At 40.6% G+C, this 17,928-nt stretch overlaps 1 protein-coding gene across 5 annotated transcripts in view; it reads right to left on the bottom strand.

Moving 5' to 3' along the window:
• Window positions 1-17,928, bottom strand: part of si:dkey-33i11.1 (hemicentin-2) — a 34,080-nt gene that overhangs the window by 6,441 nt on the left and 9,711 nt on the right. For 4 of the 5 annotated variants that reach the window (XM_047358862.1, XM_047358855.1, XM_047358848.1 and 1 more), the window contains exons 2-13: window positions 15,472-15,537; window positions 14,740-14,838; window positions 13,207-13,318; window positions 12,991-13,136; window positions 12,756-12,876; window positions 10,144-10,280; window positions 9,711-9,833; window positions 8,667-8,813; window positions 8,377-8,482; window positions 7,962-8,125; window positions 435-584; window positions 138-272 (exon numbers count right to left, since the gene is read on the bottom strand). In XM_047358862.1, coding sequence (XP_047214818.1) covers window positions 138-272; window positions 435-584; window positions 7,962-8,125; window positions 8,377-8,482; window positions 8,667-8,813; window positions 9,711-9,833; window positions 10,144-10,280; window positions 12,756-12,876; window positions 12,991-13,136; window positions 13,207-13,318; window positions 14,740-14,838; window positions 15,472-15,520 — 1,489 coding nt within the window. In that variant the 5' untranslated portion in view covers window positions 15,521-15,537. The remainder of the gene's footprint in view (window positions 1-137; window positions 273-434; window positions 585-7,961; window positions 8,126-8,376; window positions 8,483-8,666; window positions 8,814-9,710; window positions 9,834-10,143; window positions 10,281-12,755; window positions 12,877-12,990; window positions 13,137-13,206; window positions 13,319-14,739; window positions 14,839-15,471; window positions 15,538-17,928) is intronic. The other variant, XM_047358842.1, reaches the window with a different exon arrangement.

Raw genomic sequence — 17,928 nt, 5'->3', positions numbered from 1 at the left:
TAAAATTCAAGCATTTATGGGAGGCCCCTGATGGTTTGGGGCCCCAAGCAGCGGTTTAGTTTGCTTGTGCCTCTGCTATGCAAGCCACAACAGTTTAAAGAAATTGGCGACATCCAAAGAGGATAAATTATTTGTACCTCTGACTCTAACGGTGAGGACAGGAGAGCTGTGGGCTCCGATTCGGTTCTTGGCCTCACAGTAATACTGGCCACTCTCGCCAGGACTAACCTCTGAGAAGGTGAAGACAGGACCAGACTTGGTGGCCCATGCTGCTTTATGAAGAACAGAAAAAAAGATCAGCTTAACAGTTTTACTTTAATACAAATGAATGCAATAAGCAGGAGAAAAATCACTAAGCCGACTTTAAAGATGCAAAGATTTACCATAAACAAAAGAAACTATTGATAATTAGATCATTTTAATACAATGCTAACATTGTACAGTTCCTCCATCCAGAGTGAGTCTGTGCCAGGTGAAGTTATCCACAGCTGGGTAGGCCTGACTACTGCAGGTCAGGGTCAGGGGTTGGCCCGCGTCCACCACGCTGGAAGGACGTGCCAAAATTGAGGTGTTTTTCGGGGGATCTGGACAGAGCATATAAGAGAAGAAGATTAACATTAGACTAGATAATGTTTTCATAAAAATAACAGGCTGAAGTCTTATATAGAGTTGTAATAATCTTAGTCCTGTCACTGTTTAAAATCAAAGACAGCACAAAGACAACACCCATTAGCGGAGAGGAGCAAAGATCCACAGAGAGTTTTTCCAAGACAGTAGCTGGTAAAGTGTCTTGCAAATGTATTCACAACCCTTGAACTTTGCCACATTTTGTGCTGTTACAACTACAAATAGCAATGTATGTTATGTGAAACGAACACAAAGTAGCCCACAATTGTGAATAGAAAGGAAAATGATAGATGGCTTTCACAATAATTAACAATAAAAATCTGGTATGTCTCTGCCATCTTAGCACATCTGACGACTGTTCTTACTGAAGAAAAGCATCACCATATTTCATAGAGTGGAAGGTGTATTCAGGTTGATGTTAAGTGTTTATTTTTTTGTCACACATAGCTTTGCGTATGCTCAAAATATCAGTTTTGGTCTGATTTCAATTTTTTTTGTTATTTGAAAAGGGTTAGGTTTTAACATTTTTAGCACTGGCTAAGTAGCGATGCCTACCTAAGTCTTCATCTTCTTCTTCAGTTTAATCTAAAATGATCCCAGTTGTCATGAAGTGTGGTTTGGGTCAGACCAGCTTGCAGGGAGATACTTGGGAGTCGTGAGGTAAGATTGTGAGTCATATTTATTTGTAGATTGAGCAGTGCAGGAGTCAAGACTAGGAGTACAGGAAAACAGGGTAACAAGATGCACTGAATTTACAGCAGCTGAACAGGAACTAGGTAGACGGGGACTCAGGAAAAACGCAGGAGCTAGACAAGTGCATCAGGAATCTGGCAGGTAACTGGCAGGATGAATGAGGCGACGGAGAACAAATGAAACCAGTGAGCTTATATGCAGGAGGGTGAATGATGAAACAATGGGAACGAGAGGAGTAGGTAATCTTACAGGTGTGCTGGCCAGGAGAAGGGAACTGAGGTAATGGAGGTTGCTATGGTGACTGGAGCTAGGAAACGCAGAGACAGGGGAAACTAAACACTAAACTAAACTTGGAGGAGCAGGGAAAAGAACATAAGCTAACGTAATAGTAACTCTAGGAAGAACTAACCAGGGGCATGGGGGAAAGCTAAATCAATGGGAAACAGACCTAAGGAACCTATATAAATATAAACTCTAACATAAAACACAAAATTAAAACAAGTCCAAAATGGCAGATCCTGACACCAGTGAGATAACAATTTTTGTAATGGGTAAGGTGTTCCACATGTTGACCCTCTTACTGAGAAAACTGTTTGTCCCAGAGAGGTTTTACAGACAGCCACCTTACAAGTCCTACCGTATGCCCCATGAATTACTGAACCAAAAAGTCGCTGAGCGCCAAGGAGCCTTACCATAACCAGATTAGAGCAAATTCTTCTGTCTACTGTGTCTTCAACATGTTGTGTGGTAAATTTTAACAGGACTTCTTATGTATGTGGTAATACACTGCCTGGCCAAAAAAAAAGGTCACACACTCTAATATTTCGTTGGACTACCTTTAGCTTTGATTACGGCTGTCATTATGCTCGAGATAGTTCTGACCCACATGCAGATGAAACACTCAGAAGAAGTAACAGGATTATGAATAAGATTTATTTTCTCAAACAAAGGTAAATGGGAAATGTGCAGGAACTGGTAAATCGCCAATATGTTGGAGTAATCTAACCACAGGGGGGGTTGAGGGATGATGAGGAGTTCAGTATGGAGGTACTTGCGTTGGAGGGTGAACAGGTTACGCTTATGCCAAGGTTCAGATGATGGTGAAACAGGAAGCTGCCAGCTGGTTGTTGTCCACATGAAGTAAACAGGAATCTTGGATCTTAATCCACAAAAATAGGAGACCTTTCTCCAGAAGTCGAAAATCCAAAACAGCAAAACAATGCTGAGAGCGAAGTCAGGCATCAACAAGAGTTATCCGAAGTTTCAGGTAAAACAACCACTAAAGGCAAACACTCTGGTGCTGAAGTGCTGGCAGGCTCCTGCTTAAGTACATCTCCAAGCAATCAGCAGATCAGTCGCACCTGTCACCCAGCACACCTGAGAACTCCAGCACCATCTGAGAAGTGAACATAGTAACAAAAGAAAAACCGCACACACACACAAAACTCCAGATCTTGACATCATCCCGCCTCAATGGCCGCCTGGAGACCCCGAGGAAATGGCAGGAAGGGAAGCACTAAGCAATAAGCGAAGGGTCACAGATGAATGACTGGGGCACCCAGGTGCAGTCCTCTGGACCGTAACCCTTCCAATCGATGAGGTACTGCCAACCGCGACCCCGCCGACGGGAGTCCACGATCCATTGGATCGCATAGACTGGGGACTGACGTGGATTCAATCTTTTGGCTGACTGAAGGTAGGCCAAGTTCTTATGATCTGTCCAAACCTGAATGGGATGCGCAGCACCCTCAAGCCAGTGCCGCCATTCTTCTAAGGCTAGTTTGATAGCCAATAGTTCTCTGTCACCCACATCATAATTTCTCTCAGCGTCACTTAGTCTGCGGGAAAAAAAAGCACAGGGATGTAGTCTTCCATCTTCTGAATTCTGAGACAGCACTCCCCCGACCCCAATGTCTGAAGCATCAACCTCCAAGATAAACTGTTTAGTAGAATCTGGGTGAACTAAGATGGGGGCTTGAGAAAACTTCTTTTTAATTCCCGGAAAGCTCTGTCAGTCTCCGGCATCCAGGGGAATATAATCTTTGAGGAGGTTAATGCGGTAAGGGGGCGGCTGTCTGACTATAGTCCTTGATGAAGCGCCTATAAAAGTTCGCAAACCCTAAGAACCGCTGCAATGCTTTACAGGAATCTGGTTAAGGCCATTCCAATACCGCCTTTATCTTCTCCAGGTCCGAGCATGCCTGTCCACCCTCTAAGATGTAGCCCAAAAACGTAACTGAGAATTGGTGGAACTCACACTTCTCGGCCTTCACAAATAGATGATTCTCCAAAAGGTGCTGACGGACTTGGCGGACATGCCGGCGATGCTCCTTACGATGTCTTTAGAACAGATCAAAATGTCGTCCAGGTACACAAACACAAAAATCTTTAGAAAGTCTCTGAGGACATCATTTACTAGGGCCTGGAATACAGCAGGGGCATTGCACAGACCAAAAGGCATAACCAGGTATTCAAAATGAGCAAGGGGTGTTTTGAAGGCTGTTTTCCACTCATCCCCCTGGCAGATTCTAACGAGATGGTAAGCATTTCTTAAGTCTAACTTAGTAAAAGCTGTAGCATCATGTACTGGTTCGAAAGCTGAAGTGATAAGAGGAAGAGGATACTTGTTTTTTTTACAGTAATCTGATTTAAACCCCTAAAGTCTATCCAAGGATGCAAAGATCCATCCTTTTTCCCTACAAAGAAAAACCCCGCTCCAAGAGGTGAAGAAGAGGGCCGAATGATACCTGCTGAAAGTGCTCATTGATATAACTCTCCATAGATTTGTGTTCTGTCAGGAGATATTATAGAGCCTGCTTGAAGGTAGAGGGGCACCTGGAAGTAGGTCAATAGCGCAGTCATAGGATCTGTGAGGAGGTAAAGAGAGGGCGTTCGTCTTACTGAAAACTTGTCGTAGGTCATGGTACTCAGAGGGAACGTGGAACAAGTCTAGTGTCTCATCCTCCTCACCATTAGACTCAGGGAAACTTGGGAAAAAAGCTGACTGGAGACAAGTGGAATGACAGCTGGAAGAGACCATGATTCAATGCGATGCTCGGACCAATTTAAGTGAGGATTATGCTTGAGTAACCAAGGGAAGCCTAAAACTAAGGAGGTCTGAGAAACAGGAAATATGAAAAAAGAAATCCTTTCCCTGTGGTTACCTGACAACACGAGTTCTACGGGCTTGGTGCGCTGAGTTATCTGTTGTAATTTTTTAACATCTAAAGCTAAAACAGAACATGGAGATGAGAGAGTTTCTACTCGATTCCGGCCTTGTTAACCAGCTCAGAGTCTATTAGGTTCTGTTCACAACCTGAATCCACCAAGGCAGATAAGTTCAAAGTCTGTTGGTTAAAAATGACAGTAGCTGGTAGGCTAAGTCTGGGGGCTTTGCAAGGAAGGGAGTGGTCTGCCAATCCCCCCTTCATAATTGACGGACCCTGTCTTTTGGCTGCCCAGGGCAGACTGGACAGGCGGCAACAAAATGATCTGGAGAACCACATTAAAAACACTGCTTAGTTTGTCTGCGTCTCTGTCTCTCTTCTGGGGTCAGGCGTGTATGTCCCACCAGCATGGGCTCAGATTCAGGAGCTAATGGTTGAGGTGGGGGCTTGGCATTGGGTGGTGAACTAGTAAATGACTGTGATTTGTACACAAATCTTTCAACTCTAGTCCTTCTCCTTTCTCTCATTCTATTGTCCACCCTTGTAGCTCAAGAAATTGTCTCATTAAGTGTGAGAGGCTCGTCAATAAGAGCTAACTCATCCTATATAGGCTCATCCAAAGCATGAAAAACTGCTGCTTTCAAAGCATTTCTATTCCAACCGGAAGTGGCTGCTAAGGTACGAAACTCTATTGAAAACTCTGTAAGTGGTCTATTTTGTTGTTTTAGTGACCACAACTGGCGACCTGTATCGGTCTTATGTACCTCAGGGGAAAACGTTTGCACAAACTCATCAAAAGTGCAACCAAAATTGCTACACTCAGAGTACCGGGCCTCTGCCCACTGCAAAGCCCTGCCTGTTAATAATCCAATGAAATGTAAGAAATCTTAACATCATCATGTGGGAAGGAGTGTGGAGAGCAGTTAAACACGAGTACACTGGAGCAAAAAAACTCTATTATTACCCACCTCTCCAGAAAACGTTTCAGGGTTAAGGGAAATGACATCACAAGAGTGTGGAAGCTGCTGAGACACCGGAGATGCAGTAGCGCCATCAACGCTCAAGGAGGACTGAGTACTTAGGGAGTGCTGTAGCAGGGAAGCTATTTGTTCTAATTGTTGGTTAGTTTGTTGTTGCTGCTCTGCAAGGGAACGAAGAGATGAACCCTCAGATTGAATTTGGACTGCATGTTCTGAAAGAGTTCTTCTAAGTGCTTCTGCAGGGTCTTGGTGGCCAGAGTGTTCTGTCATGCTTGAGATAGTTCTGACCAACATGCAGATGAAACAGTCAGAAGAAGTAACAGGATTATGAATAAAATTTATTTTGTCAAACAAAGGTAAATGGGAAATGTGCAGGAACTGGTAGATCGCCAATATGTTGGAGTAATCTAACCGCCAGGGGGGGTTGAGGGATGATGAGGAGTTCAGTATGGAGGTACTTGCATTGGAGGGTGAACAGATTACGCTTATGCCAAGGTTCAGATGACGGTGAAACAGGAAGCTGCCAGCTGGTTGTTGTCCAGACGAAGTAAGCAGGAATCTTGGATCTTAATCCACAAAAATAGGAGACCTTTCTCCAGAAGTCGAAAATCCAAAACAGCAAAACAATGCTGAGAGCAAAGTCAGGCATCAACAAGAGTTATCCGAAGTTTCAGGTAAAACAACCACTGAAGGAAAATACTCTGGCGCTGAAGTGCTGGCAGCCTCTTGCTTAAGTACACCTCCAAGCAATCAGCAGATCAGTCGCACCTGTCACCCAGCACACCTGAGAACTCCAGCACCATCTGAGAAGTGAACATAGTAACAAAAGAAAAAGCACACACACACAAAACTCCAGATCCTGACAACGGCACACATTTGCTGTGGCATTGTTTTGATAAGCGTCTGCAATATCACAAGATTTATTTCCACCCAATGTTGCATTAATTTTTCACCAAGATCTTGCATTGATGATGACAGAGTCTGACCGCTGCGCAAAGCCTTCTCCAGCACATCCCAAAGATTCTCAATGGGCTTAAGGTCTGGACTCTGTGGTGGCCAATCCATGTGTGAGAATGATGTCTCATGCTCCCTAAACCACTCTTTCACAATTCGAGCCTGATGAATCCTGGCATTGTCATCTTGGAATATGCCTGTGCCATCAGGGAAGAAATAATCCATTGATGGAATAACCTGGTCGTTCAGTATATTCAGGTAGTCAGCTGACCTCATTCTTTGCGCACATACTGTTGCTGAACCCAGACCTGAACAACTGCAGCAACCCCAGATCATAGCACTGCCCCCACAAGCTTGTACAGTAGGCAGAAGGCATGATGGGTGCATCACTTCCCCTGCCTTTCTTACCCTGATGCACTTGATCACTCTTGAACAGGGTAAATCTGGACTCATCAGACCATTTGACCTTCTTCCATTGCTCCAGAGTCCAATCTTTATGCTCCCTAACAAATTGAAGCCTTTTTTTTCCTGGTTAGCCTCACTGATTAGTGGTTTTCAGTCCCAATCCCTTGAGTTCCCTTCACATTATTTGTGTGGAAATGCTCTTACTTTCACTATTAAACATAGCTTGGAGTTCAACTGTTGTTTTTCTTCGATATGATTTCATCAAACATTTAAGTGATCACCGATCACGATCATTCAGGATTTGTTTCCGGCCACATTTCTTCCTCAAAGACGATGGGTCCCCACTATCCTTCCAGTTTTTAATAATGCTTTGGACAGTTCTTAACCCAAGTTTGGTAGTTTCTGCAATCTCCTTAGATGTTTTCTCAGCTTGATGCATGCTGATGATTTGACTCTTCTGAAACAGACTGACATCTTTTCCACGACCACAGGATATGTCTTTCAACATGGTTGTTTAAGAAATGAGAAGCAACTCATTGCACCAGTTGGGGTTAAATAACTTGTTGCCAGATGAAACATAATCACCCATGCGGTAATTATCCAATGGGAGGCTCGTACCTATTTGCTTAGTTAAATACAGGTGGCGACTTTGTTTTTTTGCCAGGCAGTATAGTTGTCCTGTTAAAACATTCTCCAACCTGTCTCTCTGCAGCTCCTCCAGAGCTGCCCCTTGGCTCCATCTCTGATTAATGCTCTGATTGCCCTGGCTGTCATTGACGGGCCTGTCCTGGCCCACAGCTGTGTCAATCAGTTTCCATTTTTGGATGTTGGTTTGAACAGGGTGATGTTTATAGCTTGGGTTATTATTTTATTTATTTAGGGGGAACCGGAGTGAACATCATGAAGCATATCCATTTCCTTTAACTTCACAATCATACAATAGTTTATGTTGATCTGTCACATTAAATAATAAAAAAAAGACATTAAAATCAGCGGTTTTAATGTCACAAAATGTAAAAAATCTCAACAGGTATGAATACCTTTGCCAGACACTGTATATTAGGTTGAATAAGAGGTTTCACTAAAAATGACTCACAACAGGTCACAAAGACTCATTAATGTATCCTGGACTTACAGAAGACAGTTAGTGAAGAAACAAGAGAGGATTGGGATCCCAGTCGGTTTGATGCTATGCAGTAGTACTGGCCTGCGTGTTGAGCCCCAACAGATGGGAAGGTCAGGTTCTGATAGTGACCTTTAGCCACCACCTGGTCACCCACGATTCGATACCAAATATACCTGCAGAGAAAATAAGGACGATGATGATGGCGATCAATGGACCCAATAATCTAAACCTATTTTTGATAATTGGCATTGACAACATTGGGCACTTGGGTCACAAGTGTTGAATTTAGAAAAAGACATGGGGGCGAGTTTTTGTTAACAACAAATCCATGATGATGATGATGATGAAAGAGTAAAAATAGCATTAAAGAAAAATGTTGATATTAAACAAAGTTCTTCCGGACTGATTTAGGCTGAGGTTTTACCTTCTGGGAGGAGGGTAGGCATGGCTGATACAACTCAGGTTTGCATATGAGCCCTCTCTGATGTCTCTCTGAGGACTTACCCACACATGTGTGTTCTTTGGTGAGTCTAAACAGGTTAATCAGGAGGAAAGGAACATTATTTCTACACTATGTTAACTAACAACAACAAAAATAATAATAATGTTAAAACAATAAACACACTGAAGATAATCTTTGCAGTTTTGCTGCATAAATTCACAGAAGGGACAATTACTGTAAATCTTAATTTTGCTTCTCAGCAGCAAACATACAGGTGACATTGAGAAAAAGTGATCCAGAGCGATCTGTTCCCAGTGAGTTGCGAGCTACACAGTAATACTCTCCTCTGTCTGTGTATTTCAGGTAGGACAGGTGGAGCTGAGGACTGAAGCTGTCTGGAATGCTGCCACTCTCCATGTCTGAACAAAAACAAAGGAGAAAACTACATTTACACTTTGATCACAAAGCAAGGGTGGGTAAAACATCTGAAGGAAGTTATCTCTATGAAAATGTTAATTATAAAATATAATGCCCCTTACATTGTGGAAAAGTGTTGAAATAAATTATTTTTTGCTGCAGTAGTGTAATCTCAAACTAAATATATATTTTTAAATCCAACCTTTGAGTAACAATTCAATTTTAAGAAATGATTTTTATTATAAAACTATTGGTGGCACAATTGTTTGTACTTCTAATTATCTATACAGAATACATGCAACTGAAGCACTTTCCTTATTTAAACCTGACTTTGTGTGAAAATATTTCTAGAAAACCACCTCACCCCCATTATTAAGCACAGTGGAGGATGTGTGATGCTGTGGGTGTGATTCTCTTCCCAAGGCTCTGGGAACTTTGTTAGAGGGCAGGATTTCATAAATTTGAAATTCCAGGAAAACAAATCTGTTAACACTCGTTCTTTCAGAAGGATAATAATCTAAAAGGTATGATCAAATCAACACAGAAATGATTCACAATACAAACTGAACATTCTTCCATGGGTTTTTCGTTTCCTGGATTTGAATCTTGTAGTATTGGGTGAGCTGAAAAGTAGACAGCATAAGATCGGACCCAGGACTGGATGATCTAGGACGATTTTGCGTAAAGGAATGGTCAAAGATTCCTCTGTGTATGCTAAGTCCTCAAAATAAAGTTTATATTAATCTCAGTTATGCAGTGTGAGATTATGCCACTGCGATAAAAGATTAATCTATTTTCCATATCTTTACCGGGGATGCAAATGAGTGTGTATAGCCCTTCAGGCACTTGACAATACAGCCAATGTTCAGCAGTTAGTCTCCAAACATACTGCTGTCTACCTTTAAACCATACAAAGCTCTCAACAGGTGGAGCTGCATCACTGCTGCAGGTCAGAGTGACTGAACCCCCCTCTGACAACTCCCCGGCAGGAAACACTGCAATGGAAGTGGAGCGAGGACTATCTACAGCGAGAAGCAATGGAGAAAACAAGTATTTGAAAGGAAAGAATCATAATAAAAACTAAATTAAAACAGTTTTAAGTACACATATAAAAATACTAAAAGTGAATCATTCACAGCCTATGTTTTAAAATCAAACTTTCACTGCTTCATGCTTTCTTCAAATTACAAGACACTTGTCCTCAACCATGAACCACTTGGTTTATAAGCAAAAGCAAACACAATAATCTCCTTTCCATTATTTCCAGATGCATATCTGCTGTATGAAACTTTAGAAATGATAAAAAGTTTCTGTTTTGTGTGGCTGACTTACGTCCCATCGTCAGAGAGACAGACGGTGACTGTACGTTCTGCGGCGGGATTGGTCGGCAGGTGTATGCTCCTGCGTGCTGCTGGTCAAAGCGATTAATAATCATCCATTTCTCGTATGAGCCGAGGTTTAGTCCGTTTCTGTGTTAAAACATCACATGACAAAGGAACTGACGGCAAACTTATGATTTCACGCCATTAGCTGTTAGAAGATACGGGCTGGAAAGAAAAAGTGAAAGAAAAGATGTGTTAAACCTGGCACTATGCCAACCTTAGGACATCAAATCTAGTCATTTTACTGTGGTAAAGTCTCATTTTGATGTAATACCAGAAAGCTTTACTCTCTTAATCAGCTGAGTGTCAGCATGTAACCAAACCTGTGACCTATCCGAAGTCCAAATGCCTTGGACTGTTACGGGAGGTCAATGACTGGAGCAACATATACTTTGCCAGGCATGTACTGTTATGATAGCACCCAGGGACTAAAGACTCCACGGTAAATATTTTCCCCCACAGTCCATAACAATGCTTAGAATGGTATAGAGAACAAAACAATATAATGTTGTAATTATGAATATGAATATATTATTTAATATTGATACTTTAATATTTTATTAAATAATATTTCGGTCTGTTAAGGGTTGTCCTGTGAATACCAGCCCAGTAAGGCGGTGGTATTAGGACAAAATAGAAAGGTGTGAGATGAGCTCTGATATTATTGAACAGCATAAACTCTGCACATATATGGAATGAATTCACACAATTTCTTAAAATACAAGAATTTATTAACAAAAATAAGTCAACTCAAAGTCAAACATATTTCAATCAACAAACTCTTTACTATGCTAAAACAATCCAACTAAACTACCAAGCAGAATTAAAGAATAAGGAAGACTAATGGACTATGTACATTAGTACATTAGTACATAGCCCAATTTGATTTGAAGTTTTATGACCCTTGACGCCTGGTGGGGGAAGTTACACTCAAAGCTTCGCTTAGCATAATATTCCTCTTGTATTTTGCCATAACTGTCATAACTGTTGGTTTTATTTCATCCACAGTCAAGGCTGTTTTATTTTGTTTAGTTAGATATTTTACCCTTTTGTGTAGAACTTTGCATGTTTGATTAGGTGAAGATTAGTGAATCGGAAAAGCGAGGTGGATCAGGCTGTTGATTTAATAAATATTCACGTAGATAAAGAGAAGGCGTTTGTGTTTATTTTGTGCAAGAGTGATTTGTCAGTCAAAATAAGGTTAAAGTTCCCCATGTTTTGGCAGAAACGGTTGATTAAACAGTGACATCTAGTAATAGTTATCAACTATTACTGAGAATTTAATAATTTTAATTATCAAATGCTTTGAGCCACAATTACAACACCAGAGGACATTCTGATTTCGATTCATAAATAAGGATTTTTGGTTAAGAAATTAATTTTCTCAAATTATGATTTTCAATTATAATTATTGACAAATATTAATTAATCAATAATCATAATCCCAACGTGAAGCAGCAGCAAAGCTCAGGTTGACTGCCTGGACTAGCTCACAGGCTTTGCCATATTAGTTGTTTTACAATAACAGTGGCATTTTCTAGAACAGTCATGCAATTACATAACTGGAAAAACGTAACATAGAGCCATAAAGTTTAACACCTGTGTTGGCAACAACAACGCAGATTTTAAAGAAACAGTACACCTTTGGTGGGTTTGGAGCGGCAACAACAACATAAAATGCCTTTCCCTGCCAAAATTACCTAAAAGTATGGATTTAAAAAAATCCCCCATATGTTAAAACGTTTTGCCATATGTATTTAATTAACACACAAAGATTTTTCCAACATCTGAACTGTAAATTCAAAACTTTCTTCCATTTCTTTGTTTACTCCCTGATTTTTGCATCCAAAGAAGATACACCTGAACCAGGGTTTCTGTGTTTAGCCGTTTCCTGGACAGAGTCACTGACAGAACTATTGCTGCCATTAACTGATTGGATTCTCTTTGTTTTTCTCACAGGAAGTACTCCTGGTTTGCTTTATCTGCCTTTCTGCATAAAACTATTGTTTGGACTATTGCTGCCATAACTTTGTGTACCTTGTTTGTGTTTCTTTTCCTCTAAAAGTAATCTTGGCCTAATAATTATTTATCTTTTTGTGTCTTCTTCCTTTCCTCTCAACTCCTGTCTGATCACAGCAGATGGCTGCTCAGACTTAGCTGATTCTGCTGAAGGTTTTCTTTCAGTAAAAACTGTGTTGTCCTTTCCATTCCTGCCACGTGCTCTTTTATGATGAGGAACTCTTGCAAGGTCAACAGTTTTCATGAAATTAGCTGGATTTCCTTAGACAAACAACTTTATACCTACCCGCAATGTAGGATGGACTGGATTTGACTGGGTTGTATTATAATTTGGATGAAATCACATTGTCTGCAATTTGATTTGAATTTTATCTCAGGATTATAATAAACTAAATTTGGACAGAACCAGATTCTATATAATTGGATATGAATTGGATCTGTTTGTCTTATAAAGTTATGTGACTTGACATTGGCTGTGAATTGGTGGTGTATAAATTAATTAATCTGAACTAAATAAAATATTTAAATAAAAATAAAAATGACCTATACAGTGCCAGGCTTCTCCCTGGGGCAGCACATCCTCTGGCCTGGCATCCTACAAAGACTGTTTCTCCAAATCCAAACATGTTGCCAGGCCTGGCTGTATGCACCTGGACCTGGAGGTCTGAGAAACACAGAGACAAACACAAAGAATGATGACGTCAGATGTTATAATATACTGTAACTTTAAAGGTCATAAGATGAGATGTCTCAGCAGCTTTAGTTTCTGTTCACCTACCTGTTACATCCAGGGTAATGGTGTCAGGGGAGGTCCATCTCCCCAGCGGTAGGTCTGTCTCGAATCTGAAGTGATACTGACCTGCATCGCTCAGCTTCACACCCTGAATCTGGATCGAACAGCTTGGATAGATGCCCCCAATGTAGCTAGAATACAGTCAACATTTGAGTAACATCATTTTACTGTAAAAATATCATTACTTGCAGTTCTTCTCACCGTGTGCGTCCACGGTAAGACAGACTGATCTGGTTGGGGTCGGTGTGGTGGGCAAACTCTCTGCGACCCTCAATAGACACACGGAACCACATAACCCGCCTCACTGTGTGACCTAGAGTGTTACAGACAGTTGTTGTTCACTTGAACATATCCAGAATAACAGAGCGTACTGTCCACAAGTATGTATTTTTTGGGGGCGAAATGTAGAGGAAATGGACATAATAAACTGTTAAAGAGTAGAATAGTAGTTTTAATTTTTTTGTCCAAATTACAATTGAACCTTTCATTTATTATATACATTAGAGTCATAAACAGCATTCATTTATTCATTCATTCCCCTTCTATACCGCTTATTCCATAATGGGTCACGGGGGAGCGGGCACCTATCTCCAGCAGTCTATGGGCAAGAGGCGGGGTCCACCCTGGACAGGTCGCCAGTCCATTGCAGGGTAACACAGAGACATACAGGACAAACAACCATGCACACACCCATTCACAACTAATGCCAATTTAGAGAGACCGGTTAACCTAACAGTCATGTTTATGGACTGTGGGAGGAAGCTGGAGAACCAGGAGAGAACCAATGCATGCACGGGGAAAACATGCAAACTCCCTGCAGAAAGACTGGGAGTCTTGCTGCAAGGCAACAGTGTTACCAACTGCACCACCGTGCATAAACAGCAATGTATTTAATTAGAATTTTATGAGATATACCAGCACAACAAAGTTTTCACAATTCTTTAACAAACAGTAAACAAGTAAAGTGTGTCATGCATTTGTATTTACACCCCTCCCTATTAAATAACTTCTAGTGTAAAGAACCACTTCCAGAAGGTAATTAATAACATGCAACTTTTTGGTCTAGTTTGAAAGCTTTTTGTGTGGCTGAAAATTAACTTGGCTCATCATGTTCCCTCAGGTGAAAAAAGATGGTGGCAGCATTATGCTGTGGGGATGTTTTTCTTCAGCAAACAGGGAAGCTGATCAGACATAATGGGGAAATAGATGGATCAAAGTAACGAGCATACAGACAACACCAACCATAAGCATTCCACCAGAGTTATAGTGGAACAGTTTAGATCAAAGCATATTCATGTGCTACAATGACCCAGTCAAACTCCAGACATAAATCTAGCCCAGAATCTGTGACAAGATTTGAAAATAGCTGTTTATAGATGCTCTCCTACCATTCTGACTGAGTTCAAGCTAATTTGCAAAGCACATATTTTTCCACTCTAGTATTTCCCAGATGGTATAGACCTACTTAAAAAGACTTCCATAATTTATTGCAGTTAAAGCTGGTTCTACAAAGCATTGCCTCAGAGATTGGTGAACACATAAGCACAACAAATGTTTCATTTTTGTACTCTTAAAAAAATAAATAAAAGAAACACTTTCATTCCACTCCTCAATAATCAAATATTTTTTGAGGGTCTGTCACATAGAATCCCATTCAAGTATATTTATTTGTTTACACATAACAGTGTACACAAAACATCATCTAAAGAAATGCAAAATGAAAAAATAACCTACCTGATGGGTAGTCATAACGGCATGGCAGAGTCACTGTAGTTCCTGACCACACACAGATCACCCTTCTAGAAAATGACACACTCCACCTGCTCTGAGTACCTAAGAGACACAAACTGCGCTTTTAATCTTTTAGACCTCAGAGCCCTAAATTAGGAACCTTAGCACAACAATTACACATAACAAAAGTCAAAACACAAAAGATTTGAGGTAGACACAAATATACCAGCTTATATAAATCAACACATATTCCAACATATTGTCTTCAGTTGTCTGTGGATGTATACAGGGTAATGACATGCAACAAGTACTGTACATGGCCAATTATTTTTCTAAGATGTTTCAAACGACAGATCTGAGAAAGCAGCATTAAAAAGTTAAGCAGGAAGCGTTCTCCTAGGTGTGCAGCCATGGTGTCATCCTGTGCTGCTGACTGTGGGCCTGCCTGACTACCTTGCACAAAAGACAATCAATACCTATAAATAAACCTGAGTGTAAAGACAAGGGCACCTGGCTGCAGAACATTGTGGACATAATGGCTCTTAAAAGTCAATCACTTAGTTTTTAAACTTAAAACTGTAATATATAGGTCCTAAATAAAAACAAAACAAACCTAATCTTTAACTTAAGAATTTTTCGTCCAAAAATCAGAAAACTCCCCGTCTTGCTCATTTCTAGTTTTCGGAATGCATAGAAAAAACAAGTTTTTCAAGAATGCTGAAATTTCCTTCATACCTGGTAAAGCTGTGAGGATGGTACCCAGAACTAACGCACCTGCCAACATCTCCGCTGACACGAGCTCTGTTATGTCACAAAAGCAATCAGATGAGAGCTGACGAACACACTAATCGCGCCAAACACCATCAAACCATTTCAATCTGAAGCACTCACCCCTGAGAGTATATGCATCCACCTTAGCGAGTCAGATAAACAGAAACACTTGAAGGAAGTTTATGTCCCTGACAGTGATGGAGGTCTAATTGCGATTGTTTTATAGCTGCTGTCGGATGGGAGGAGGTGTCGTGGGGGGCGAAAGGAGGAGGCTTAAGTTGAGAAAGCATCAGTATTAAACTGAGATCAGCTACCTCCTCTTCTTTGGTTGTTTGAACCATTTGCACTGTTACTGTTTATTCCACTTCTCTAAGTGAAAGTGTCTCTTAAGATCAGTTGAAAGAAATGTCCCTTTGTTTACTGGAGTGCAATTGTGACAACCATGTAATCACATCAGTTCCACAGCTGTTCCAGAGACAAGTGTCTGTGCTAAAAGTCAAATGTCATTAACCTGTAGTAGCCTATGTGCAACATTCAGATGTCTTGTGTTATGAAACAATCATTAAGTGGTTTTTTCTCTGCCCCTTCTTTAATGGGTGCCAAAAAATCATCTTTGTAGTAAAATGCCCAAATTAACAGAATGTTACAGTAACACCACATTTGGGGATTTATAGGAGGGAGGTATAGGACTTGGGGGTATCTGTGAGGTATGAGCTTTAAACAGTTAGATGAAATGTGCAAATCTACACAGTAGAGCTCAGAAAAAGGGTAAAGTTGGGTGATTGTTCCTTAGTAGCCATTCTAGTAATACATGTTTTATAGAACATGGTTATATGCAGCATGCCATCTCAGTATGTGTAACGTAGGTTATAGTGCACTGAAACATTCGCAGCAGCTCTTTAATAGTGAGCTTTAGCTATATTACACCTCCCTTGCCACCCCACCCCCCTCACTGTATCTGGTAGCAAGGTAAACGTGAACTCTAAAAAAAGATGTGCGATCTCAACGTAAAGAAATTTATGTAACAATTTGCATAGATTTTTTTAAAGTTATTTCAACTTAAATTATTGAGTATAATGCCACAAGACTTCTTTAGTTAAGCAAACTCAATTACTTTAGTACAGGCAACATTAATTGTTTTGTCCTCTACAAGCTTCATTTTAATTTCATAAAATGACTTCTTTTGGTAAATCTAATCTTTTTATTTTCCTTCGATTATACTCAGAAATGTCTATGCAAATTGTTATCTTAATTCTTTTGAGTAAAAATAACTAATTTATCTTATTCGGAGTAAATTGCAATTTCCAGCTTAATAATCAAACTGTTTATTCAAACATTGCTGCATAGTGACATGTCAATAGCACACAGATTACTCAGTGACATCTGTCAAGAGCTTGGACGCAACAGGTAAGTTCAGTGGATCTGTGGTAGTATATAAACTTAAAGCACTTCCATGTTTTAATCAGTGCACTTCACAGCTTTTAATATGACTTTTTAGTTACACTAAGGAACATGTCCAAATTCTCGACAGATGTCACTGAGTAATCTGCGTGCACGGATTGCAAACACAGCGCACAGTTCAATTCAGTTTTATTTATATAGCGCCAATTCACAACACAAGGTGTCTCAAGGCACTTCACAAAGTCAATTCAATCTAATCATACAGATTTCAAGTCAGGTACATACATTCCACTTAATCTGAACTATCAAACAGTGCAGTCAGATTCAGTTTCAGATTCAAATTGGTTAAAACGTTTTTCTACCTAAGGAAACCCAGCAGATTGCATCGAGTCAGTGACTTGTAGCATTCATTCCTCCTGGATGAGCATGTACCGACAGTAGGATGGTCACTGGTGTTGACTTTGCAGCAATCCCTCATACTGAGCATGCATGTAGCAACAGTAGAAGGGTTGCGGCCAAATGTCTCGCTCTTTGGAGTAAATTATTGCTAAATATTGGTGTTTAACACTAGTAGTTATCTGTCTGAGACAAACAGGGAATAACCCACTCTTTAACTTCATACTCCTGCAATCCCCACGAGGTTCGGGACCAATCTCTGCTGTGTCCCTCAGCCCAGGCCTGCAGGAGCATCTTTGCTGTTTTATTTATGGCGGAGCAGTCATATCGCCATGTTGACATGACTGAAATGTCAGCTAACCACAGGTCACATCGGGGGGAAGCTCCATTGCTTGACCACACAGTGTTGTTAAGACTCTCAAAAACTTGTTGCGCCACATACTGGTCAATTTTATGAAAATCTCCTGCCATTACATTCAATAGTTCATCTGGCTTAGGTAGTTTTTGGACATACATATCTGTATAATAAGGTCCTTTGAAACCTTCATGTGTTCGGCTTTCATCTTTTGGGAAGTCTACTTTGAAGAGGGGAACACCATAAGCCTTCCATACCCAGGGAAATGT

Source organism: Girardinichthys multiradiatus, chromosome 3 (genome assembly GCF_021462225.1).
Source record: "Girardinichthys multiradiatus isolate DD_20200921_A chromosome 3, DD_fGirMul_XY1, whole genome shotgun sequence".
NCBI classification, from domain to species: Eukaryota; Metazoa; Chordata; class Actinopteri; order Cyprinodontiformes; family Goodeidae; genus Girardinichthys; species Girardinichthys multiradiatus.
Note: the sequence above shows the minus strand (reverse complement) of the source record. Positions and strands in the feature narration are given on the sequence as shown.